Source organism: Sorex araneus, chromosome 2, assembly GCF_027595985.1.
Source record: "Sorex araneus isolate mSorAra2 chromosome 2, mSorAra2.pri, whole genome shotgun sequence".
Classification (NCBI taxonomy): Eukaryota; Metazoa; Chordata; class Mammalia; order Eulipotyphla; family Soricidae; genus Sorex; species Sorex araneus.
Window position 1 is genome coordinate 205,570,202 of NC_073303.1, and position 26,347 is coordinate 205,596,548.

General features: G+C 63.0%; 1 protein-coding gene across 4 annotated transcripts; it reads left to right on the forward strand.

The window, feature by feature from the left end:
- Positions 1-564: 564 nt before the first annotated feature.
- MAPK9 (mitogen-activated protein kinase 9) lies at positions 565-24,383 on the forward strand. 4 transcript variants are annotated; one of them, XM_055125832.1, is made up of 12 exons: positions 565-715; positions 4,535-4,660; positions 6,698-6,827; positions 8,638-8,696; positions 10,958-11,096; positions 13,115-13,280; positions 13,962-14,033; positions 16,597-16,779; positions 18,150-18,274; positions 18,876-18,939; positions 21,276-21,347; positions 22,019-24,383. In XM_055125832.1, the coding sequence occupies exons 2-12, from the start codon at positions 4,539-4,541 to the stop codon at positions 22,033-22,035; spliced, it is 1,149 nt and encodes a 382-aa protein (XP_054981807.1). In that variant the 5' UTR covers positions 565-715; positions 4,535-4,538; the 3' UTR covers positions 22,036-24,383. The 4 variants fall into 4 exon arrangements, with proteins under 4 accessions (XP_054981807.1, XP_054981805.1, XP_054981806.1 ...); XM_055125830.1 differs by having other exon boundaries at positions 22,024-24,383; XM_055125831.1 differs by lacking the exon at positions 13,962-14,033 and adding an exon at positions 14,256-14,327 and having other exon boundaries at positions 22,024-24,383.
- The last annotated feature ends 1,964 nt before the right edge of the window (positions 24,384-26,347 follow it).

Below are 26,347 nucleotides of genomic sequence, written 5' to 3' on the forward strand. Positions count from 1 at the left end.
TCCACGGGACCCCAGGTCAGCTGGAACCGCAGAGTTCGCTCAAGGATCAGTCCCAGAGGACCTGGGCCGGGGTTCGAGACCCGCTCGGGTGCTCCCAGTCTCCGTGCAGGCCCCGCCCAGACCCCTCCCGCTCTGACCCCTCCCGCCCTGAACCCCCCACCGGGCGGGGACCACTACGCCTCAGTCCTCGCACCCGGGCTCCGCGCTCGCCCGGCCCGCGCCTCCCCCTGTCCGCGGCCTCCGTCAGCTCCGTGAGCGGCCCGGCTGCGGCCCGCTGGTCTGTGGCGTCGGAGCCGCCGCCCACCCTCAGGAACAGAACCGGGTCGGGACCAGCTGAGCCTCGCTAGGCCCGGTGCAGGGGCCCCGTGCTCGTCCCGCTTCCCCAGCCCGCGGACGCCGGGACCGCCCGGGCCTGGCCCCGCCCTTCGCCGCAGCCCCGCCCCCGGCCGCGCCGCGGCCCCGCCCCGAACCCGCCCCCAGGACCGCCCCTCGGCCCGCCCGCGGCTCGGCCCCACAGCGATTGGCCGGGCCCGCGGGGCTCCCCGCGCCCTGATTGGCCGGCGTGCGGGTCGGTCAGGCGGGGCGCGGCGGCGGCGGCGGCGGGGCCGGGCCGGAAGGGTCGCGGTTGGCCCCTCACCCACTGCGGCGGCGGCGCGGGGCGGCCGGACCCGCCGGGCTCCAGTCCGCGGCCGCCCTGCCCGGCGGCGGAGACCAGGTGAGCCCGGCCGGCGGCGCCAGGCCCGGCGGGTCCGGTCCGGGCCGCCGGAGGCCGCGGGCGGCGCCGGCCGGGGGTGTCCGCAGCGGGGGGCGCCGGCCAAGGGGTGTCCGCAGCGGGGGGCGCCGGCCAAGGGGTGTCCGCAGCGGGGGGCGCCGGCCAGAGGGTGTCCGCAGCGGGGGGCGCCGGGCCCGGGGTGTCCGCAGCGGGGGGCGCCGGGCAGGGGGTGCCCGCAGCGGGGGGCGCTGGCCGCTCCCGCCCCTGCAGCCCCCGCCCCGGGGCCGCCGCAGCGCCGCCCCCGGCCCTGCCCGCGGCCCGAGAAGGGTGGGGGGCTCCAGAGGGCTCGCAGTCGGGATGGGGGACATCGGAGCCCCCCGCGCCCCTTCTGCGCTCCCCGGAGCTCCCCGCTCCCCGTCTGCGCCCCCCGCAGCCGCTTGTGCCCCCCGGAGCCCTCCTGCGCCCCGCCCGCGTCCCCCCACCGACTGCACCTGCAGCGACCACCACCCCCTGCACTGCCCGCGCTGGCCTGGCCTCCAGGGCTGCGCCGACCCCCTTCATCTCTGGCCTGCTCCTCCCATCCCCCCCGTGAGCCCCCAGCCCCCTCCTCTCCGGGTCCCGTCTCCTCCCGCAGGGGTGTGGGCGCCCGCCCAGCAGCGCCCCTGGGTGCCCCCAGGCCCCCCCCCCCCCCCCGCATCTGCAAACAGGTCGCTGTTCCCACGGGTCTGGGGCGGGAGCAGCCGGCGCGGCTGTTGATTGACTGTTGGACCACCCCCCCAGCCCTGCTTCTCGCCTTCTCCTGGGCTAACGCTAACTAACCCAGGTTGCAGATGGAAGCGGATTGTCACGGGGGGGGGGGGGGCGGGCGGGGGGGGGGTGTCCCGGCGCCAGAGATGGGCCTGAGCATCGCTCCGCCGGGGAGGGGCGTTAGCTCCCGGACCCTGCCCTGACACCCGCTTATTATTCGGGTCAGGCTCTCTGCGAGGCCCAGGGAGGTCAGAGGTGGGAACCATGGGGCCCCTCACCCCAGAGGGCGCGGCACCCGGGGAAAGTGGGCTTAGAAGGTGCCAGGGCTGGGAACAGGCGCTGGAGTGGCCCAGGCCCAGGTGCTCAGCCGGCAGCAGGAGCCTGGGAGGAGCAGAGCCGGAGGGTGGTGCAGCAGGTCTGCGGGCGGGGGCGGGCCTGGTCCACAAGACCCCTGGGCACCACCCAGGGCGAGCTCTCAGTACCACCAGCTGGGCTTCCCCAACAAATGGGCGCAAAGAAAGGCCTCATGCAGAAAAGATTTCCACCCACTGGGGAGTGGGTTTAGGACTCAGATCCCAGGGGACAGGGACCCCTGGGTAAGGACTGAGATGGGGGGCGGTGACCCCCGAAACCCAGCCAGCACCAGCGCCTTTCAGATCACTGAATCACTGTCACTGTATCACCGTCATCGATTCACTCGAGCGGGCACCAGTAACGTCTCCATCGTGAGACTTGTTGTGACTGTTCTTGGCATATCGAATGCACCACAGGGAGCTTGCCAGGCTCTGCCGTGTGGGCGAGATACTCTCGGTAGCTTGCTGGGCTCTCCGAGAGGGACGGAGGAATCGAACCTGGGTCGGCTGCGTGTAAGGCAAACGCCCTCCCCGCTGTGCTATCGCTGTCAGTCAGGACATCTCTGATCTCATCAGGCTCCATCGAGTTCAGCAGAATGAGAAGATGTGTCTGGCCACTACAGTGGGGAGGGTGCCGGCCTTGCACGCTCCCCAGGTGGCCCCCTGAGCACTGCCAGGAGTGACCCCTGAGCACTGCAGAGTGTGGCCCCCAAAACAAACAGACATTGTCTCTGTGTGGTGCGGGCACACAGCCAGGCCAGACACGGCCGAGGTGGGCTGGTCGCCTCGGCCCGGGGAAGGTGCGCAGAGCCGGCAGGACAGGGAGGGGCCCTTTCTGGGCCTGGCTGTGTCCCGGGAACCGCCCCTGGTAGGAAGTTGGAGGATATGGTTTATTGGGAGGAGGGGGTTGGGCCACACTCTGTGGTGCTCAGGGCTGGCTCCTTGTTCAGTGCTCAGGGGTCATGACAAAGGGCTCTGGGGACCACAGTCCAGGTCGATGCTCTGCCCTCTGCCCTCACTCCAGCCTCAGAAACCGCCCTTTTTATTTTTTGTTTCTTTGGGGTCACACCCAGCAGTGCTCAGGGGCTCCTCCTGGCTCTGTACTCAGGACTCACTCCTGGCGGTGCTCAGGACTCACTCCTGGCGGTGCTCAGGGGACCCCAGGGGATGCTGAGAACTGAACTCGGGGCGGCTGGCCGCAGAGCAGATCCCTCCCATGGCACTGTCTTTCCAGCCCTGAGAAACTGCTTTTTTTTTTTTTTTTTGACCCTCACATTGAAGAGTCTCTCTTGTAGATAGTGGGGGCTCTTGACGGTTCTAGAAGCTTCTTGAAGGTTTTCATAGGTTTGGCGGTATTGTTCTGGTCTCGGTATGCTCTTAAGGTCCCCTCTGGTTCAGAAAGGGGCATTTTCCCTTTTGGGGGTGGGGGGGTTGAGATTTGGGCCGTGCCTGGTCACGTCCAGGGCTTGTTCCTGGCTCTGGACTCAGGGATCTTTTCTGGTGCGACTTGGGAGACCCCGGGGGGCGGGGGGCGGGCCGGGGATTGAACCCGGACTGGGAGCCTGCAGGCAAGCACCCAACCTGCTGCACTGTCTCCCCAGGGCACTTTTCTGTTAAGTGCTTGAAGAGGTCCCCAGCGCAGGGGGAGGGGAGGCTGTGAAATCCCGAGGGGCTCAGGAAGTCTCCGGAGCCGGCGGGAGCCACGCACGGCAGGGACGGTTCCGAGTGGCTCCTTCCTTACCAAGACCTGAGTTTCTGCTTGTTCTTTCATGCGTGTCTGCCAGCTTCTAGTGGGGCCACATACGGTGCCCAGGGGACCACGTGTGGTGCCAGGGATGGAACCTAGGTCGGCTGCGTGCAGGGCGCACGCCTGAACCTGGGAGCGTCTCTCTTGTCCCCTAAATCTTTTCATTTATTTTAATTAATTCAATTTTATATTTATTTATTTTGGGTTTGCTTTTGGGGCCACACCGGGTGAAGCCCCGGGGTTCCTCCTGGCTCTGCACTTAGGCATCACTCCCAGGGGTGCTCAGGGGACCCCGTGGGGTGCGGGGGTCAAGCCCAGGCCCGCTGTGTGCCAGGAGAGCGTTTTGCCTGCTCTACTATTGCTCTGCCCCTCCCCCCAGTCGTTTGGAGCCCTAAAGTCTTCTTTTTGAGCTGGGTGTTTGGGCCACACTTGGTGGTGCTTCAGGGTGGCGTCTGGCAGTGCTCGGGGGACCTTGTGGGGTGCCAGGGGTGATCCCAGGTGACTGTGGCTCCCCACCCCAGTGTTCCGAAGAGCTCTAAAAGGGGCGTCTCCGTTGGGCCCACGGGTGGATCGAGAATGCCCCAGACGCCGTGCCCAGTGCCACAAACCCCTCTTTCCTCTCCCACCACTGGGGGCTGGAGCGATAGCACAGCGCGGAGGGCATTTGCCTTGCATGAGGTTGACCCGGGTTCAACCCGGCATCCCATAGGGCCCCCCGAGCCCCCAGGAGTAATTCCTGAATTCCTGAGCCAGAGCCCGGAGGAGCCCCTGGGCATCACCGGGTGTGACCCGAAAAAACAAAATAGAAAAAAGTCAAGGACTCAGGCTCAAAACAGCGGGGCCAGAGAGACACGGGGGAGGGTGCCGCCAAGGTGGGTTCAACTCAGACAGCCTGGGGCCCCCTGAGCCCCACCAGGCGTTGGCGCTGCCCGGGGCCACCCCGGAGCCCGAGGCCTGACCCGCTCTCTCCGACAGCACCATGACCGACGGCCAGGGCGACGGCCAGTTCTGCAGCGTGCAGGTGGCGGACTCCACCTTCACCGTGCTCAGGCGCTACCAGCAGCTGAAGCCCATCGGCTCGGGAGCACAGGGCATCGTTTGGTAAGAGCCCCCCCCCCACCCCGTGCTCGGGAGCACAGGGCATCGTTTGGTAAGAGCCCCCCCCCCCGTGCTCGGGAGCACAGGGCATCATTTGGTAAGAGCCCCGCCCTGGGCTCGGGAGCACAGGGCATCGTCTGGTAAGAGCCCCCTCCAGTGCTCGGGAGCACAGGGCATCGTCTGTAAGAGCCCCCCCCCCCACCAAGGTGCCACCCTCTCACCCGGCTGCTGGCCGCGTTCTTTGGTTTTGCCCTTTTGCCACTTTTGTGCGTCCACCAGGGCGGGATGAGACCAGGCAGCTGGGGGTCCTGCCTGCACGAGCGGGCTGTGGGGTGGTTTGTTTTGGGGGGCACACCCTGAGGTGCAGGGCTCACAGGTGACTGTGCTCAGGGCTGATTGCTGGCTCGGTGGTCAGGGCTGACTCCCAGCTCTGTGCTCAGGGCTGACTCCCGGCTCTGTGCTCAGGGATGACTCCCGGCTCTGTGCTCAGGGATGACTCCTGATTCTGTGCTCAGGGCTGACTCCCAGCTCTGTGCTCAGGGCTGGTTCCTGGCTCGGTGGTCAGGGCTGACTCCTGGGTCTGTGCTCAGGGCTGACTCCTGGTTCTGTGCCCAGGGCTGACTCCCAGCTCTGTGCTCAGGGCTGACTCCCGGCTCTGTGCTCAGGGCTGGTTCCTGGCTCGGTGGTCAGGGCTGACTCCTGGTTCTATGCTCAGGGCTGACTCCCAGCTCTGTGCTCAGGGCTGGCTCCCGGGTCTGAGCTCAGGGCTGACTCCCGGGTCTGTGCTCAGGTCTCACTTCTGGGCTTTTGCTTTGGGCTAACTCTGACTCATTGCTCAGAGCTCACACCTGGCTCTTGCTCAGGACTAACTCCTGGTTCAGTGCTCAGGGCTCAGTTCAGTGCTCAGGGCTCAGTCCAGGCAGGAATCAGGACCCTGTGGGGTGCCAGGGATTGAGCCCAGGTGGGCCGGGTGGAAGACAAGTGCCTTCCCGGCTGTCCTGTCTCTCCCTGGCTCCTCCCCACAGCACCCCCCAACCCTGTCCCAGTTTCAGTTCCTTTTTTTTGGGCCACACTTGGTGATGCTCAGGTTACCCCTGCTCTGCACGAAGGGGTCATGCTTGGTGGTTGGGGACCCCGTGTGGTGCTGGGGGCTGGACCTGGCTTGGCCACATGTAAGGCAAGTTCCCCTCTGACTGTGGCTCCGGCAACCCAGTTTCATTTCTTGACTGGTCTCCTATGCTCTGTGCAGTCTGGGCGGGTCATCTCAGCTCACATAACCAGATGTCGGCCCGCCAAGGGCTCCCGGGCGAGGTGCTGGCCCAGTCTGGGTGTCCAGCCAGACCCCTAAGGCGTCTCGCTGGGACTTCCCACGCATCAGCACCTTCGGCGAAGGGCTGGAGATACTAGCCTGGCATGTGGCTAACCTGGAACCCACAGGGGCCTCCAAGCCCCACCAGAAGTGAGCCCTGAGCACAGAGCCAGGAATCATCCCTGAGCACAGAGCCAGGAGTGACCCTGAGCACAGAGCCGGGAGTCATCCCTGAGCACAGAGCTGGGAGTCATCCCTGAGCACAGAGCCGGGAGTGAGCCCCGAGCACAGAGACAAGAGTGAGCCCCGAGCAGAGCCAGGAGTGAGCCCTGAGCACAAAGCCAGGAGTGAGCCCCGAGCACAGAGCCAGGAGTCATCCCTGAGCACAGAGCCAGGAGTGAGCCCTGAGCACAGAGCCAGGAGTCATCCCCAAGCACAGCCACATATGACCCCTTGGGAGGGAGAAGACGGAGCACGGGAGGAGGCATGCAGAGCCGTGCTCCCTCCGCTGTTGACTCCTCCGAAACAGACCCTGCGTCTCTGAAACCTTCTGTTTTGCTTTTTGTTTTCCCTCTCGGGCCTCACCCTGTGATACGCAGTGCTCCCTCCTAGCTCTGCCCGCGGGGATCATGCCCGGTGGTGCTGGGGGGGTGCCGGGGGTTGAACTCAGGTCTGGCGAGTGCAGGGCAGGCGCCCCCCCCTTCACGGTCCTCTCCTCCCCGCCCCTGCAGCGCCGCCTTCGACACGGTCCTGGGGATCAGCGTGGCCGTGAAGAAGCTCAGTCGGCCTTTTCAGAACCAGACGCACGCCAAGCGGGCCTACCGGGAGCTGGTTCTCTTAAAATGCGTCAATCACAAAAACGTAAGTGCTGGCCGCGGTGCGTGCGCAGCCCCTGCAGCCTTCCCAAGGGCCCCGTGGCTGTGCGGGGCCTCGGTCCCGGCCGAGTTGTCACCCGCTGACGCCGTGCTCCGCTGCTTGCCGCGTGGGCCCCGTCTGACCCCACAAACCACAGATGCCTCTCGCCGGGGCTTCGTGAAGGGCTGGAGATGCTGGCCTGGCCCGTGGCCAACCTGGAACCCACAGGGGCCTCCGGGCCCCACCAGAGTGAGCCCTGAGCACAGTTCAGTCTTGCTGCTGCTGTTTCGCTGCCCGTCGGCTCTGCCAGGCTGTGCTGTCTCGGGCCAAAGCCATCGCTTTTCTGTGTGTTGTCAGTTCACGCCCTGCAGGACCCAGGGTTCCTCCTGGCTCTGCCCTCAGGAATCACTCCTGGCGGCGCTCGGGGGACCCTGTGGGATGCCGGGGATGGAACCTGGGCCGGCCGTGCGTAAGGCGTCTTACCCGCTGTGCTCCCGCTCCAGCCCCAGCCGCCTGCGTTTTCAAAGGGTCAGTTTCTTGGCCAGTCGGGGGCTGCAGGGCCACGAGGGCCCGTGGGCGTCTGCCCCTTTGGTCTCCAGCTCAGCGGCCACAGTGCCTTTTCTTTTCTTTTCACTATGTTTGGGACTATGCCTGGCGGTGCTCAGGGCTGACTCCTGGCCTTTGTGCTCAGGGGCCACTCCTGGTGGCTTGGGAGACTAGATGTGGTACCAGCGATGGAACCCGGGCGGGTCACACGCTGGACTCCAGCCTCCCACAGCGTCTTCCTGGAAAGGCGGCTGCCATTTTGACACGCCACCACTGGGAGGCGCTGTGTGCCCTCTGCACAAAGTGTCGCTTCCTGCGTTTGCAGTTCACCTTACGCGTGGCCTGAACGCCTGCTCCATCCACCACCGCGTGGCGTGGCGAGTGCGAGATGGGGCGAGACCACGCGAGTGACAGCACACCTACTATGGGCAGACACAAGAGCCGCAGGGTCCCTGGGGCTTCCGAGTGTGCGCCTGCTCTAGTGACTGTCCCCCTCTGGGATTGTCAGGGGACTCCCCCAGGAGGGACTTTGCCAGATGACTCTGGATCAGCCCAGGCTACCCTGTGTGGAGCGGGCGTGAGTCTCTCCTGGTACCGTCGTGACCCCTCCTTTCCCCCCTCCTTTCCCGTTATGGGAATATCCCGTACGTCTGGAGCCGGCGGGCTGGAGCCATGGTACAGTGGGGAGGAGACGTGCTGGCTTGATCCCCGGCGTCCCGTAGGGTCCCCTGAACACCACCGGGAGCAACTCCTGAGTGCAGAGCTGGGATTAAACCCTGCGCCCGCCGGGTGTGGTTCAAAAAACAAAAACAACAAAAAAGACAAACAAAACATGGTTTGTAGAGACCCATGAAATTGATTGGTCAAGATGCACAGGGTTTTCCGAGTTGGTGGTCGTAACCGCGTAGCCTGGTGCCAGCCGTCATTTGTAAAAGCAGCAGCAGTAACCAGAACTGTACTGAGAGGCTGGAGCGAGAGCACAGAGGGGAGGGCGTTTGCCTTGCACGCGGCCAACCTGGGTTCGATTCCCAGCATCCCATATGGTCCCCTGAGCACCGTCAGGAGTAATTCCTGAGTGCAGAGCCAGGAGTGAACCCTGTGCATCGCCGGGTGTGACCCAAGAAACAAAAAAGAACTGATTCTGAGCGCTGCTGTGATGGGCTTCCCCGCCCCCACCTCGTTCCTGCTGCGTCTGTGTGTTACGATTAATCTGTAGTCACCAAGACAGTCGCCGGTCACGCTAAGATCTGATTAATTCTTTTCTTTCCAGATAATTAGTTTGTTAAATGTGTTTACGCCACAGAAAACCCTAGAAGAGTTCCAAGATGTGTAAGTATCCGCTCGCCTCGGCACAGTGCTTGCGTGCCCGTGTCCTGTGACCCTCCTGCCCCCGGACAGAGAAGGAGGCCCTGGGCACACTGTTCTCTGCAGTGAACTGGCTTCTCCGCCCAGCGAGGGAAGATGCTGTGCCCAGGGGTCTCCTCTCGTTCATTCATTCATTCACTGCATGGCTAGCTCCTGCTTTGACCTGGCCACGAAGCGGGTGGGACTGGCCTTTCCCTGCCTGCTGAGTGGCTCTCAGGGCCTCCTGGAGACTGGGGAAGGGAGGGAAGAAGGAAATGAAAAAGGGCCTTTTGTTGGGTGGCTGTTGGGTTCTTCTTTCTTCTTTTTTCCTTCTTCTACATCTTCGTCTCCCCTCTCCCTCCCCCCTCCTCCTCCTCCTCTCCTTCCTCCTCCTCCGCTTCCTCTTCCTCCTCTTCTATTCCTCTTTTCCTCTCCTACTTCTTCTGTCTTCCTCCTCCTCCTCCTCCTCCTCCTTCTCTTTTTCCTCCTCCTCCTTTTCCTCCTCCTCCTCCTCCTCCTCCTCTTCTTCCTCCTCCTCCTCCTCCTCCCTCCTCCCTCCTCCCTCCTCCTCCCTTCACCTTTTTCCTCCTCCTTCTTCTTCCCCCCTTTTGGGGCAAGTGCATCTCACTCCCCTCCCCTACCCGCCCCCCCCAACCCTTCATCCACTCCAGGGGCTCTGGGAAAGAGGCCGGAGGGGGCCGTGGGTCCCTTTAGCTGTTGTGGGTTTCAGAGGCCGGCTTTGGGGTGCTGAGGAGAGAGCCCACCTGCAAAGGGGTTGGTGTGTGGGGCAAGGTGGGCCGTGGGGAGCCAAGGAGAAAGGGGGGAGGGGGAGGCAGGCCAGACCGGGAACCGGGAACCGTGGGAGGGGCTGGGGGGGTCGGGCGGGGTGGCGGGACTCTGAGCACTGGGCGGGGCGGTGAGGGTCTCTCCGGGGCCTGGCCTCAGTAACTGAAACCGCTGGGGCAGGTGCAGTGCAGAAGACCCTCCGGGATGCGGTTGTGGCCGTGGGGTGCCAGGTTGGGGGGTAAGGACAGCTGACCAGTGTGGCCCGGGGAGGGGGGGCGAGGACCCCTCCCCTTCTCTCAGGAGCAGAGCAAGGCTGGCCCCGGGAGAGGGTGGGGTGGGCCGGTGGGCCAGGCCTGGGCCGGGCGGGGGGTACCTGGGCACGGTGAGGCGGGTGCAGGTCGTCAGGTTGCCAGGGGGAGCTGGGGAGGCAGGTTGGGGTGGGGGGGAGTGGGGAGTGGGCACAGGGCGGGGGTGGGGCTCGGGACTCGCGCCCGGGTGTGATCCCTGCAGGGCACACGGGTATGCGAGCCCCGCCCACCGCACACTCACCCGGCCCAGGGGTCACCCACACTCCCCTACCCGCCTCTCACCGGCCTCGCACCCCCCCACCCCTCCCACTCACCCACCCGCCCACTCACCCACACGCTGAGCCATCCTCTCTCCAGGCAGCGGCCACTCACCCACCTCCCCCATCCAGCCATCGGCCCTCCCGCCCGCACATTCATTCATTCACCCACTCATTCACCCATTCCCCCTTCCCCCGTCTACACGTGCGTCCACCGACCCGTCCCTGCTTGAGACCAGAGGCGTCACTGCTGTGCGTGAAGGGACGAGAGAGCCCAGGCCCAGCCCCGGGAGGCCAGCAGCAGGCAGTAGGGGCCGTGGGACAGACCCCGTGTGGTGACAGCAGAGCCAGGAGTGACCTGGTTCCCTTGGACTGTCCCAGCCCCCGACACTGACCCGAGCAGGCTGGGGATGGACGAGAAGGGAGGTGGTGCCTGGAGAGCCTCTTCGGTGGGTAGGGGAGGGCGGGGGCTTGTGCCCCTCGAAGGCAGGGAGTTGGGGGAGGAAACGGGACAGAAGTGGCACCAGACCCGGCCTCGAGGCGGGAGGCCCAGCGCAGACACGGTGCCGACTCGGACGGCCCTGGGGTGACGTCTGAGAGGGTGGTAGAGTGGCTCAGACTCTCAGTGTTGGGGGCGCGGGGCTAAAGGCGGGGTCTGGCTCCCCTCGAGGACTCTGTACAGTCCATTGTGTTGACAGTCTTTGGAACTGGCTGAACAAAGGCTCAGTCGTCCCCCACCCTGGCAACTTAAATGGTTTTTTCTTTAAAACCTTCTTGACCTCTGTTTAGAGACAGCGGCCTTTTGCTGGACTTGCCCATGAGCGGGGCGCGTCCACGGGGACTGACAGGTGGGGGTGACGTGTGGGGCGCGTCACCGGCCGCTCCCTTCCTTCAGGTACCTGGTCATGGAGCTCATGGACGCCAACCTGTGCCAGGTCATCCACATGGAGCTGGACCACGAGCGCATGTCCTACCTGCTGTACCAGATGCTGTGTGGCATCAAGCACCTGCACGCGGCCGGCATCATCCACAGGGTGGGTCAGCCCCCTCCTCACTCGGCTTGGTTTCTTAGTTCTTTTTATTTCTAGTGGCTTTGTGTTTCGTATCGACTTGATTCTCCCCTGCCCCCCCCCAGGTTTTGTTTTAAGACAGCACCGTGAGTGATGAGGTTGTTCATAGTTGGGTTTGACGTCACTGTGTCTCTGTCATCCCCTTGTTCATCGATGTACTCGAGCAGGCGCCAGTGATGTCTCCCTTCATCCCAGCCCTGAGATTGTAGCAGCCTCTCCTTCCTCGTCTTTCCCAACGGTTTGGGCTCTTTTCAGGGTCAGAGGAATAAGACCTGTCAGTGTTACTGTATTTGGCGTATGGAATACGCCCCGGGGCCCTTGCCAGGCTCTGCCATGCAGGGTTTGACGTACCGTGTTCCGTCACTGGCCCCGCCACTAGGGGGCGCCAGTTGGCGACACTCAGGGCCTGCTCCTGACTCAAGACTCAGGGGTGGCTCTTGGCATCTCCAGGGACCCTGTGGGGTGCCCAGAATCCAACCCGGGTTGGCCCGCTGTGCTGACTCTCCAGCCCCAACACTAGAACTTTCTCAGCCTCCCTGAAGGGAGAACAGGCTCGACTGAGTGTCTGGTTCCGTCTGAGTCCCTCGAGGCCCCCCCCCCCCCGAGCCGTGGGTAGTGGCCCCCGCCGAACCAGACTCCAGGTTCTTAGTTGTTGCTGGAGCTTTGCCAGTGTTGATGGAGCACAGAGGATGAGGGGCTTGCCAGCGCCCTCCCTGCTGTGCTGCTGCTCCTCTGTGCCCCCCACCCTCGGGCTTTTGAGGTCTGTGTCTAGGCAGGGACCGTGTTCCCCTGAGCGCGGCCCCACGGAGGGAGAGTCAGGACGTGCAGCTGCTCAATGGGAGTGTGACGGGTGGTCCAGGAGGAGGCGGCAGTGATGCCCCCAGTGCAGGAAGGCGGGTACCCTCACAGCCCTGAGACTCGCAGAGCACTGTTCCCTCCAGAGCAGGCCGAGCCTCAGGCCCCAGCCCTCACTGGAACCCTCAGTGACCCCTCCCACACTCCCGCCCCCGCACCTCCATCACTGGGACAGCCTGGCCTGGGAGCCTTTGACCTCTGCTGCACCTAGCGTCTCGTTCACACATCGGGGCTGGAGTGATAGCACAGCGGGGAGGGCGTTTGCCTTGCACGGGCCGACCCGGGTTCAAATCCCAGCATTCCATATGGTCCCCTGAGCACCGCCAGGGGTAATTACTGAGTGCAGAGCCAGGAGTGACCCCTGTGTGACAGTGTGACCTGAAAAGCAAAAAAAAAAGAAAAACCACGTGCCGTGTGGGCGGCCAGAACTGGTGACACCAGTGGTCAAGCCCAGAGATACCGGGTGGGAGATGGCCCGCGGGGGAGGCACTCGCCTCGCACCCGACGGACTGAAGCTTGGTCCCTGAGCACTGCTGGGTGCTCAGGTGGGGCTGTGTCACCTGTCCCTCGTCTGAGGGTCAGGAAGCGCAGGGGGCATGCAGGGCCGAGGGGCGAGAGCGGCAGGTGCTGCGGAAGCCCCTCGGGGTCTGAGTCGAGGCGGTGCAGGGTTCCCTTGGCGTTGCTTGGGGCTTGGGGCCACATCCAGGGAGTGCTCAAGGCTTAGTCCGGCGCAGATGCTGCCCGAGCCCATACGTGCTTATACCCGCGTGGCCGAGCACGCGTGTCGCCCGCACCTCCCCTCCGGAGGCGTGTGCCGCCCTGCTCTCCTGTCTGTGCGGGGGTGGAGGGCCCAGAGGAGCCGGGTTCTCCCCCGAGCACTTTCCTCTCACTCTCTCCCTCTTTCCTTCCCTCCTTCAAAGCCTCCAAATCTGCTTTCCTTCAAAGAGAGAGAGAGAGAGAGAGACTTATTCCTGACTGTGCACTCAGAGATCTCACAGGGGGCTCCCGAGACCCTCTGGGGTGCCGGGGGTCAGACCCGGGGTGGTCCGCGGGCTGGGCCCTGTCCCCCTCTCCGTTTGAGGGGTCGGCGGGGCAGGGTGGTCCCGTCACGGTGTCCCCCCCCCCAGGACCTGAAGCCCAGCAACATCGTGGTGAAGTCCGACTGCACGCTCAAGATCCTGGACTTCGGGCTGGCGCGCACGGCCTGCACCAACTTCATGATGACGCCCTACGTGGTCACGCGCTACTACCGCGCCCCTGAGGTCATCCTGGGCATGGGCTACAAGGAGAACGGTGAGCCGGCTGCAGGGCTCAGGCGGGGGCTGGGCGAGCAGGACAGGAGGGCGGGCGCGGGCCTGGGGTCTTTCAGCAGGTGGGCAGGGCTGGGCGAGGGGGGCTGTGGGTGGACGGGCCCCGGAGATGATCCCCGCACTCGTCCTGAGGCTCACTGTCCCCCCCGCATGCCCCAGACCTCACCCTAGCAGACACGCCTCCGCCAGGGGCCCCTCCAGGGGCACAGGCCCCCCCTAACCGCCAGCAGCCCCCCGTGCTTCCACACCGTCCCCTCTGCCCCCCAGACCCGTCCCCACAGGCCGCCTCACTGCCCCCAGGCTCTGAGGAAGGATCGAGGGCGGGGTCCGTTGGGGGGGGGGAGTGCTGCCTTCTCTTCCCCCTGGAGACCCCCAGGAGCCCGGGCTCCCGCGGGCTCTGCGGACCCCCGTCTCCCATCAGGCTGTGCCGGGCCGGCTCTGGGCGCAGCTCCCTGCGGGCTTCTCCCCGAGGAACCCAGAGACAGGGTGGACACGGGGTCAGCTCGGGGCCCTGCACGAGACCCTCCACTCCCTGCAGCCCCTCCCCACCCCGCCTGGCCCCCACCGGCCCGCTGCCTTCAGATGTGGTTGTCGACCCCGGCGGGTGTTTACTGGGTTTGGGGCGGGGGGCGCAGGCCTGGTTGTGACCCCCTGTGTTTGGTAGTGGACATCTGGTCTGTTGGCTGCATCATGGCAGAAATGGTCCTCCATAAGGTCCTGTTCCCAGGAAGAGACTGTATCCTTCCCAGGGAGAGACCCCACGGCCACGCCGGCGGGCAGTGGGGGCGGGGGGGGGACAGGGCATCTCTCCCGCCCCGGGGCCCCGTGGTGTTCCCAGGCTGTCCAGGCCAGTACAGAGACGGGAGAGCCTGGCCCCGGGGCCTGTGAGAATCCCTTTTCTCCACCTTTGCTTTATCCATGGCACATCATAATTTGATCATTTCATTTTTATTTTCAGTTGATATCTGGTCAGTGGGGTGTATCATGGGCGAGCTGGTGAAAGGCTGTGTGATATTCCAAGGCACTGATCGTATCCTTCCCCGAGCCCCCCCCGACCCCCCGCAGGGACTCAGGGGCGGCTGGAGGCTGGCCTTCTAGAAGGTTCTGAGAGCTTTCCGGCCCTCGTGCCTCCATACTCCCTGCGACTTGCCCCCCTGGCCAGTCCTGGCCGGCCACTGAGAGTCCAAGTGCAGCTGACCCTCGAGTTGTTCCGAGAACCGTTTCAGGAAGCGAGTCCCTCTTTGGCAGGTGTCTTGAGATCTTTATTCATCTCTCTCTTTATCTGGGCCACATCTGGCTGACTCCTGGCTCTGTGCTCTGTGGGATGCCCAGGGTCCAACCTGGTTGCCCTCCCTGCTGTGCTGTCACTCCAGCCCTGCGTGCATGCGTGCTTGTGTGTGTGTGTGTGTGTGTGTGTGTGTGTGTGTGTGTGTGTGTGTTCAGTCCGTCGAGGATTTGAATAGAAAATGCAGCCATTTATTTTGTTCGAATCTATTGCCCAACTCATTGTTCGGGTCTTTCCCTTCAGTTTCTCTTGTTTGGAACTGGAAATGTGGTTTATTTTGCAAATTAATTCAGTTTGAAAGGGGACCTCCCTCCTGTTATAAAGACAAGCAGTGTAGACCCTCTGCCCTCCACTCTCACTCATCTTGGGCCTCGCCTTGGTGTATTAAGGGAAAAGTTTCTCTTCTGAAAGTTCAGAAGTGAGAAGGGGGTGGGGAGTACAGCAGACGGGGCCTGGCCTTCCCATGGTGGGTCTCCCCGCACCCCTGGGAGTGACTCCTGAACACAGAGCCAGGAGCAAGCCCTGTGCACTCTGGGCGTGGCCCAAGAAGCAGATATTTATTTATTTGGTCTTTTTTGGGGTCACACCCGGCAGTGTTCAGGGGTTACTCCTGGCTCCGCACTCAGGAATGACTCCTGGCGGTGCTTGGGGGATTATGTAGGATGCCGGGGATTGAACCCGGTTTGGCTGTGTGCCAGGCAAACGCCCTCCTTGCTGTGCTGTTGCTCAGCCAGGAACCAAAAATTTTGAAAAAAAAAAAAAAAAAAGGCCTGTTGAGATCACTCTCTGCACACACACACACACACACACACACACACACACACACACACACAGTCACACAGTCACACATACGCACACACAGAGAACCTCACTCTCGCCTGCTGTTCTGTTTGTACTGGGGTTTTGAGCCAGCCCCAGGGGTGCTCAGGGGTCACTTCTGGCTTTGCTCAAGGGTCACTTTTGGCCTGATGGGGTCTCGGGGACCCTGTGGGGTTCAGAGCGAGCCCACGTCGGTGGCAGCCTGGAAAAGGGCTTCGCCAGAGTCTGGCGTGTGCAGGGGCAGCGGGAGCCAGAAGCCAGGGGCTCAGGGGCGGGCCCTGCCTTCCTCTTCCTCCCCGCTGACCGCCCCGCCCGCCGCGCGCCCCCCACCCTGTCTGCCCCTCTGTGCCCCCTCTGTGCCGTCCTGTCCCATGGATGTCCCGCCCACCTCATTTGTGCGTGTGGAGGGGCACACCCTGCAGTGCTCAGGGCTCACTCCTGCAGGGCAGGGGTCGGTGACCTGTGCCTTGCTGGGGTTTGACAAACACTTTATTCAGTTTACTGTCTCGGTGGCCTTCGAGGCAGGAACCTGTGCCGTCTCTCTAGCCCGAACTAGGAGCACTCGCTCTCTCGCTTGCTCTCTCTCTCCTTCTCTCTCCCTCTCTCTCTCTCTCCTCTCTTCCTCTTCTTCTCTCTCTCCTTCTCTCTCCCTCTCTCTCTTCTCTCTCTCTTCTTCTCTCTCCCTCTCTCTCTCTCTCTCTCCTCTCTCTTATTTTTTTTAGTTGAATCACTGTGAGATAGACTCTCTCATTTTCTTTATTTGGTTTTGTTTGGGGACCACACCACACCTGGTGGTCTCAGGGCTGACTCCTGGCTCTGTGCTCAGGGTGGGGGGTTTGGGGTCCATGTGAAGTCTGGGGGTCAAACCCTGGTGGGCTGCATGCAAGGCGCGGCCTGACTGGCTCTGCTGTCTCTGGCCCTGGCAGCGTGGTGTTAGTGTGACCACCACGGCTGCTCGTGTCTGAGTTCTGGGCACGGGGCCTCCCTGCCTCCCTTCCCGAGACCAGTCCACCACAAGACAGCCTTGAACCCAGAGCGGGTGGACACCGCCTGCCCGGCGTCCGTGGCGTAGCAGCCGTAAGACTAACCCCAGGAACCCATACCTAGCTTGAGTAGCTGCTGGCCGAGTTTCTCCTGGCCAGGGGCGGGGGCAGCCCAGGCCCCCCAGTTCTATTTTCCTCAAGACCTCAATCAGATATTGATCAGTGGAATAAAGTTATTGAGCAGCTAGGCACGCCATCGGCAGAGTTCATGAAGAAACTCCAGCCCACGGTGAGGAATTACGTGGAGAACAGACCGAAGTACCCGGGCATCAAGTTCGAGGAGCTGTTTCCAGACTGGATATTCCCGTCGGAGTCGGAGAGGGACAAAATCAAAAGTAAGCGCACCTCTGTTTGCCTTGTTTTCCTTTCTTTTCTCTCTCTCTCTCTCTCTCTCTCTCTTTTTTTTTTTTTTGCAGGTTTTTATTCTAGAGCAGTTGAATCCCAGGGGGAGAGAGATTTGGGCCACATGCACACATACACACACACACACACAGTTGAATCCCAGGGGGAGAGAGATTCGGGCCACATGCACACACACACACACACACAGTTGAATCCCAGGGGGAGAGAGATTTGGGCCACATGCACACACATGCACACACACACAAACACACACACAGAGTTGAATCCCAGGGGGAGAGCGATTTGGGCCACATGCACACACACACACACACACACATAGTTGAATCCCAGGGGGAGAGAGATGAGAGATTCGGCCACATGCGTGCGCGCGCGCACACACACACACACACACACACAGTTGAATCCCAGGGGGAGAGAGATTCGGGCCACATGCACACACACACACACACACACACACACACATAGTTGAATCCCAGGGGGAGAGAGATGAGAGATTCGGCCACATGCGCGCACACACACACACACACACACACAGTTGAATCCCAGGGGGAGAGAGATTCGGGCCACATGCACACACACACACACACACACACACACACACACTGGACCAGTTGTGGTGGAACAGGGCGCCTCCAAGGATTCAAAGGACAGAGGGCCAAAGCGATAGTGCAGCAAGTAGGGTGTCCGCCTTGCACGCCGCTGACCCGAATTCAATCCCCATCGGGCCTCCGAGCCCAGCCAGGCGTGAGCCTTGACGCAGGGCAGGAGTACGCCCTGAGCACTGCCGGGTGTGGCGCAAAAACTGACAGACTTTTATCTGTCTGGAAAACCCGCCCAGCGCAGCCGTGATCAGTAACTGAGAGGATCAGTCATTGGTGACGAGAGACCTCGGCAGAGTAGGGTGGGCTTGGCTTGGGCGGGGCACGCTGGCTGTCGGCCCCACACCTCAGCTCCCGCTGGCCTCGCTCCTGGCCGAGGGGGTCCACCTGGGGCCCTGCGGCAGCTGTCCCCGCCCTTCCCACAGGGTCCCGATTCTCCGAGTGCAGCAAGCTGGGTCTGTAGTGAAAGTGACGTGATCTTTCTGGGGGTGGGGGAGGAGGAATTGGTTTCTCTTATTTGGGGGGGCGTGTAGCCCCGAGTTGAGGAGTGCCTGTGTCCAAACATGCCTCAGCCCTTGAGCCGTCCCCCAGCCCCGGCTGATGCCAGGCACAGGCGGCCGACACCGCTCAGGGGGTCCTTCCCGAGCCCCAAAGCCTCTCCTAGTGTCCCCTCCCGGTGAGGAGGGCGGGACGTTCACTCCCAGCCTGAGTTGCTTCTTGCCTGACGTTTGTTCCGGCTCCAGCCAGCCAAGCCCGGGACTTGCTCTCGAAAATGCTGGTGATCGACCCCGACAGGCGCATCTCCGTGGACGAGGCGCTGCGACACCCCTACATCGCCGTCTGGTACGACCCGGCGGAAGCAGAGGCGGTAAGCCGGTCCCGTGGCCTCTGTCGGGGCCCGGCCTTGCGTGCAGGGTCCGGAGGTCCGTCCCGGGCACCGCCTCGTGTGGCCTCGAGCCCAAGCAAACACCACCTCACAGCTCCGGAGGGCGCTGAGTTCTCGGATTCATTTTTGTTACTGTTATTTGGGCGGGGGGCCGTGCCTGGCAGCTTACAGGGCGACCCCCACCGCGAGCCCCGAGCAGGTTCTGGGTTGAAGTGGTTGAGTCGCAGCCGCTCTGTGCTCAGAGGGGCAGGAGGAGGCCCCTTGGCAGCTCAGCGTGGAGGAGGTTGACTCTGGATTTTTTATTTGGGCTTTTGGACACGCCAGCCTTGTTCAGGGCAGACCTGGCGGGACTCGGGGGACGTCTGGGCTTGCGGGGACCAGAGCAGGCCTGGCCGAGTGGCCAGCAGCCCTGGGGCGGGCCCTTCCCCTCCCGGCTGCGTCTCACGCGAGGGGGTCTCGGGGGCGGGGCTGGAGGTCTGTGTCCGGCTCAGGAGCCTTCCAGAGGGCACGAGCTTCCCGACTCGACTTCCTGCTCTGTTGGCACTTTTGTTTCTGTTGACCCGGGTGTGATTTTGCCTCGTAGCCACCGCCTCAGATCTATGACGCCCAGCTGGAAGAGAGAGAGCACGCCATCGAGGAGTGGAAAGGTAGCGCCCGCGGCCCCATTCAGCCCAAAGGGGTGACCGGCTCCAGGGCGGGCGGGGGTCTTCCTGGGGGCGGGGCTTGAGGGGTGGGGCCTCGTCCAGGGGACTCCAGGGGCCTTCGGGGGCGCCTGGACAGCCAGTTACTGGGAGTCCGAGGAACCGTAGTGGCCCCCAGTGTCGGTTTCTCCCTCACAAGGATCTTCCCACCCTGAGCTCGGTTTACAGTCACAAAACTCAGGCGAGAGCACAGCGGGGCGGGCGTTTGCCTTGCACATGGCCGTGCTGGGTTCGATTCCCAGCATCCCATATGGTCCCCTGAGCACCACCAGGAGTGACTCCTGAGTGCAGAGCCAGGAGTAACCCCTGTGCATTGCTGGGTGTGACCCAAAAAGCGGAAAAAAAAAAAAAGAAAAAACCTCTGGTTTTCTTCTACAAAAAGTGAGGAGCAGGTTGCAGAGAGGCCGGGGCCAGGCTGTTGAGTCCCATGTTCTACCTTATACTCTTCCCTGGGTAGTTGGCACATTTCTCTTTACTCCAAAAATTGGATTGGGTCACACGCGGCCGACCCGGGTTCGATCCCCGGCATCCCATATGGTCCCCCAAGCACCGCCAGGAGTAGTTCCTGAGTGCAAAGCCAGGAGTAACCCCTGAGCATCGCTGGGTGTGACCCAAAAAGCAAAAAAAAAAAAAAAAAAAAAATTGGTGTATAACTCTTTTTTTAAAAAAGAAGGCACCGTGGGTGAAGAGCTATGCAGCGGATGGGGCCCTCGCCTTACATCCTGCTTTTGGATGTATATCCTGGCACCAGACGTGGGTCCTCCAGCCCCCCCCCACCCCACCACCCCGCACTGCCTGGGGACAGACCCTCGGGGCTGCCACTTGCAAGGCAAGTGCCCTGCCTCTGGGCTATGGCTCTGGCCCCTCACCTAGTGCTCAGGGGATACTTTGTATCTGAGCTTCTCTAGGAGGGAAACTTCTGCTTTCTAAAGATTAGTGCTGAGGGGCAGGCAGGAGATACCAACCCAACGTTAGGAGACACTAAATTGTATGTAGAATGTTCCGAGTCAATCACATTAAAAGGGTGTATATGTATGCATATATACATATATACACCACGATTTGCTCTAGCGGGCACCAGTCACGTCTCCATGGTGAGACTTGTTGTTACTGTTTTTGGCATATAGAATACGCCACGGGGAGCTTGCCAGGCTCTGCCGTGCGGGCGGGATACTCTTGGTAGCTTGCTGGCCTCTCCGAGAGGGATGGAGGAATCGAACCCGGGTTGGCCGCGTGCAAGGCAAACGCTCTCCCCACTGTGCTATGGCTCCAGCCCATATGTACACATACATATATACAATTTGGATCAACTATGAAATGTTCTAAGCCCGGTATGAAGGCCGGGCCCTCAGATGCAGGAAAGGTGCCTGCCTTGCACGCGGCCAGCCCGGGTTTGACCCCGGCATCCCACGTGGCTCCCCAGCCTGCCAGGAGTGACCCCCGAGCACCGCCAGGAGTGGCCCTAAAATCAAAGGCAAACAAACAACAAGTCATGCTCAGCTTAAGTTCCTGTTTCAGAGGCCCGGCAGGGAAGACCCCCTTAGACAGTAAGCCCGAGACACCAGAGCCCCCCGTTGCTGTGCTCTGCCCCCCGCCCCTGGCGCTGGCCCCGGTGCCCTGGCCCTGCCAGCCTGGCACAGCGAGACAGCGCCCCGTGCCTTGCCCACCCCAGCCCCTGAAACGGGCCACGCTGCACCCTTCCTGGGTTAAGCTCAGGTTCCTTCTTGTGCTTTTGTTTCCGGGTGGGGGGGAGACCCACGATACTCGGGGGTCACCCCGGCTGGGCCCAGGGTGCTGTGTCCAGGGCAGACCCCACCTGCTGTCCTGTCGCTCCCGCCCCAGGTGGCATCTCTTTAGGGACGTGGGCTAGACCACGTCCTCTCTCCCTCCCCATCTCTTCCTGTCTCCCTCCTCTCCCTCCTCCACGGTCCAGACCACGAAACCCAGGGTTCAGGGGGGACAGGTGACACGGGCCGGGAGCGGCGCCTGTCAGCCTGGTCTCATGTTCTCTCTCGGGCCCCGGGAACACGGCGTCCCGCTGCGCCGGCCTGGGGTGGGCTGGGCAGGCCTGGGGCAGAGGCCTGAGCCACGAAGAAGACGGGCTGGATGCTCCCAGCTCCTGTCCGTCTCGGGGAACATGCCCCGTGGGCCGTGCTCAGGACTCCCTCCCGGCTCTGCTCAGGGGACCCTGCAGGCTGCGGGGACCAGCGGGTTTGGCTGCCTGCAGGGCGGGAGCCCCCGCTGTGCTGTCTCTGCAGCCCGCCTTGCCTCTCTGTGCGCAGAGCTCATCTACAAGGAGGTGACGGACTGGGAAGAGCGGAGCAAGAACGGTGTGGGCAAGGACCAGACTTCAGGTTAGTGATCGCCCTCGTAGCCCCCCAGCCGGGACCCGCCCCGGGGAAGTCAGGTCTCCCTGCCTTGGGGTCGTCTCTAGGGGGGTCGTCTCTAGGGCGTTGGCCGCTGCACTTCCCCCAGAGACCACGCACTGCCTCGCCGCCTCAGACTCGGGGCCCTGCGCACCACCTCATCCCCGTGCCCGCAACCTGAGCACCCAGGCCCTCTTCCACCAGGACTGCCCCTGGACATGCAGCCCACCCCCACCCCACAGCCCCCAGAAGGCATTGAGGCATGAGTCTACAGGAAGCAGCATCGTGTCTGTGTGTGTGTGCGTGTGCATGTGCGCACGTGCGCACGTGTGCGTGTGTGCATGCATGTGTGTGTGCGCCTGTGCGTGTGTGTGCATGTGCGGGTGTGCGGGTGTGTGCATGTACGCATGTGCGGGTGTGTGCGAGTGTGTGTGTGCGTGTGCGTGCGCACGTGTGGTGAGAGTCACTCCTGTCACGTTCTCCCCTTGTTTTCTCCCGGTGCCTACCTAGGGGGCGGCCAGAGAGGGGACTCAGAGGGCAGAGCACAGACCGCGGGGGCCAGGCTGGGTCCGGCCGCCTCCCTGTCCCTGCAGCCCCAGGCCTGCCCGGAGCAGCTGCAAGCTCTCGTGCCCGGGTTTTATTCCACCTGGTTTTCTTAGCACAGATGCAGCGGTGAGCAGCCATGCGTCCCAGTCGTCGTCCTTCAACGACATCTCCTCCATGTCCACTGAGCAGACCCTGGCCTCGGACACGGACAGCAGCCTGGACGCGTCCACGGGGCCCCTGGAGGGCTGCCGGTGATGGCGGTGGCGGCCAGAGCGGGCGGCTTGCCGCACAGGAGCCGGGGCTTCTGCGGGGCCCGACATCCCCCCCCCACTCCCAACCCCCACCCCGCGCCCTCTGCATGTGAGAAACTCCACACCTCGCCCCGCTCGGCTCTGTGAAGGCTCCTGCGTAGACGGAGACGCAGAAGCAGGTCCCGCCAGGCCGGGCGCTCGGACCCGAGCCCAGCCCCACTGCAGAGGGCCTGGCCCGCTGCTTTCAGGCTGCTGCAGTTAGGACCCGGGAGTTCTGACACTTTTGTTATGTTTTAATTTAATCCATTTGTGAGGTCTTAGTGGCCCCGCCCCCCCCCCCCCAGAGTGCCTGTTGGGGACAGAGACGGGGACGTTTGCTTCAGTGTCCCGAGACCTGGCTTAGCTCCCCGCTTCCCGCTTGGCCCTCCTGGGCCAGAGCTCGAAGGCCGAACGGGACCCCAGCTCATTCCCTAACTTACATGGTCCAAGTGCTCCCACTTTCCTGACTTCAGCAGGAAAAGCACGAGCTGGACTAAAGAGAAGGGGGGGGAGCGTTTGGCCTCCTCAGGACGGGCCGACTCCGCTCGGGGAGGGCCCTCAGGTGCTTGGCTGGAGGGAATCTGGGCTGGGTTCTGCACGGAGACTCCCCACCCCCCGCTGGGCCTCTGGACCTCACCTCTGAGCGTGGGCCTGGCCGGGCCCCTGAGCGGGCGGGCCGGTTCCCCAGACCGTGGGCTGGCAGACCCCGGGGCCCCCGCGCCCGCCTGCCCTGCCGTGGGAGAGACCTGGATTCCGCTTCACCAAAGATGACTCCCAACTGCTGGCTTGGCCGGGGGTCCGGGCAGGCCCACCCTCGCCCGCCCGCCTCTCCCGCCCCCGACAGTTCTGTTTCCTCTTTGTTCTGGGCTACACCCGTGGGTGCCTGGGGGCTCCCGGCTCAGGCTCAGGGATCGCTCCTGGCGGTGCGGGACGGGCGTCCCCCCGCCTGGCTCTGGCCACCTCCTCCTCCTTCCTGCCCGGAGGCCCTGCGGCGGCCCCACTGTGGGAGATGGAGGGAAACCCACCAGGCTGTGACACTGAAACCCAGAGGAGACCCGGCCTGCAGCCAGCCGGACTCGGGGTGTCCCGGCCCCCCTCTTTGCGCCTCACCCCCCCACGTCTCTCTTCCCAATTCGCACTTTTTTTTTTGGCGTTTTACTGTCAAAACCGGGGGTGAAGACGAGGCTGCCGCAGGCCCCAGGATGTGTTCAGAGCAGCAGCCAGTGGTTCCTCCACGACCCTCCAAAGGCCCAGTCCCCTCTCCGCCCCCCTCCCCACCCAGCCCTGGGTCCGAGCCCTGGGACTGGGTCCTCGGGTGGACGAGATTCGTCAGAAATGCTGACAGCATTGCCGGCGACGAGCCTGGGACGGGGGGCGGGGGGGGGTTGACACCCATGGGGGCCGGGGCCACAGGGAGTCGGGGAGAGAATCCGCCTCGCGGCTTCTCTGCGGTGAGGCCGAATCTCCCAGGAGGGAACAAAGGCGTGTTCAGAATGCTTCAGGGGCGGCGTGGAGGGGGCTCAGCGGGAAGGGGCAGGAACAGACCCAGAGTGCCAGGGGTGTGGGCCCCCGCCCCCACAAGAAAGAAAAATGCACGTGAGGGCTGGGGGAAGCTTTGCTGTGGTGGGGGTGTGTGTATGTCAAGGACCCCCTTGGAGACGACCTCTCGTTCCCCCTGGGTCATCAGCCGCAGAAACAGGAGTCCGGGGAGCCGGGGACAGCAGCCCTTCAAGTGATGGAGGCCGGTGTCTGAGGAGACGGCGGCGATGCTTGTCCACTGCCCCTCCCTCTCCCTCCCTCCCCCTCCCCCTCGAGCTTAGAGTGCTCCCCCGTTCTCCTGGTGGTGGGCGGGGGCTCCAGGCACACGGGGAAGAAGAGGCCCAGAGACCGCCCTGTGGCGTGGGGTGGGCTGGGGTCCCTGGGGGGGCCGGAGGAGGCACAGGCCGAGCCCAGGTGTGGTCAGGAAGCTGAACCCGCTCCGTCAGCCGTGTGAGGCGTGTGTGCGTGTGTGCGTGCGTGTCTGGTGGCTTTCAGTGTGACTCCCCCGTCTCGTGCTGGCTGTGTTTGTCCAGCTGTGACCGTCCAGACCGCCTCCACCCAGAGTAACACGGCTTCACGTTTCGTAATCCACTTTGTGGTTGTGTGTTCCGGATCGGTGACGATAATATAGACGCATTTTAAAAACCGATGGTGCGCGCGCCCTCGGGTGTAGTGTGGTTTGTCGGCGGCTGGTGGCTCTCGGGGGCCTTCTCAGGGGACACGCCCAACCTCTGCCCACTAGTCACCAAAAGGATTTAGTGTGTGCTCCTGGGCTTGGCGCACGCCGGGCTCTGCTCCCCGCCCCAGCCTGCCTAGCATGGCCCTGTCTTTGCCGGGTGCATTTCCTGGAGTGAACTCGGGGGGCGGTGGGGGTGGGGGCATCGTCCAGGTTCTGAGAAGCATCACATCCTCCGGCCCTTATGTCAACTCGCCAGCTCACCGGCGATGTCGGGAGTGACCTGAGGCCTCCAGAGCACTACTTGGGAGTCCCTCCACACCCGCAGAAAGTTGCAGGTGAGGGGTTGGGGAGAGCACAGTGGGTGAGTGTGGCCTTGCCCTGGCCCAGCCTGGGTGGTCCCCTGAGCTCCCCCAGGCGTGTCCCTGAGCTCAGAGCCAAAGTCAGCCCAAGGCTCCAAAAAACCCCCACCCCCAAAAAAAGTTTGTAAAAAATTTAGAAAAATGACCAGATGGAAAGTCCAGTAACTGACCTGTCTCCAGATGTGACCTGAAATCTGCCCTGCCCCCTCTCACCTCTCCGTGGAGGGATACCCCGGCCGGCCCCTCGGACCCCGTCTCTCCCGCTTTGGGGCACAGTGGGCTTTACAGATCCACACGCCCCACCCCCTGCCGCTCAGTATCTTTGGTCTGGTTTTGATTTGGGGCTCCTCCCAGCAGTGCTCAGGGCTTGTTCCCGGTCTCACACTCCCAAGCGAGGCTCGGGAGCCCGGCTAGGGTGCCAGGGGTCGAGCGTCAGCCGCTGCGGGGTAAGCACCCAACCCTTCTTGTCTGGGACGCTTCCCAGCAGGGCTCTTCTCCCCGGGCACCTCCCTGACTTTCCCAGAAGGGGCAGAAGCCAGCCTTCAACACGGGGGTTCTTTTGGGTTCTACTGGGGGGTGGGGGCTGGGCCCCTCCCACCCTGTGGCCTGCTTCCAGGGTTGCAGGGAGGCCCCTTCCCTCTCGAGTGCTCAGAACTCAGCTGCTTCCTTTTGGGGGAGGGGCAGTGATTTGGGCCACGCCCAGGGGTGCTTACGACTCACTCCTGGCTCTGCATACAGGGGTCCCTCCTGGCCTGTGGGATGCCGGGAACGCACCCGGGTCGAGCACAGGCAAGGCAAATGCCTTCCCTGCTGGACTAGCACTCGGGCCCTCGCATACAAGGTTTCTAACACGTGTCTGATGGCGTTAGTGTCTGAGGATGAACAGTACTGTTTTCATTTGGGAGGTATTTTATCCTCTTCCATGGGAGAAGGAAGCATGCCCAGAGTGTACTCTGGGGCCGGGGCAATAGGACAGCGGGTTGGGCATTAGGGGTGAGAGGTCACTGACATGTTGTTAAAGGTTGAGCCTGTGTGCTGTAGATAAACAGGCAGGTACCCGCAGATCCCTCTGCGAGAGCCCGGCAAGCTACTGCAAGTATCCCGCCCGCACAGCAGAGCTACCCGTGGTGTGCTCGATATGCCAGCAACAGTAGCAACGAGGGTCCTCGTTCCCCTGGTCCTCGAGAGAGCCCCCAATACACCACTGGGCTACACTAGCATGCAGCAGGGATGAATAGAGACATTACTGGCACCCACTCGAGCAAATCAGTGAACAACGGGTGAGTTAGATACAGTTAAAAAAAATGTATATTTCCCTCTAAGATTAGTTGCCTCATACTTTGAACCCTATCACGTAATCCTGGGGTATGGGTGAGGTATGTGGTTTGGAGTATTGCACGGCTGCAAGTCGGTCCAGGAATAGATTCACTTGTGTGTGAGGCTCGGCTCGACGTGTGGGGAGTGGCCTTGAGCGTGGCAGCAGCTGCGTCCTGGAGGTTTTGGCTGCTGGGGCTGGGTCCCTTGGGGTGGGGAGGGGTCTTATCCATCCTCCTCCAGGGTGCCTGAGTTAAAGAT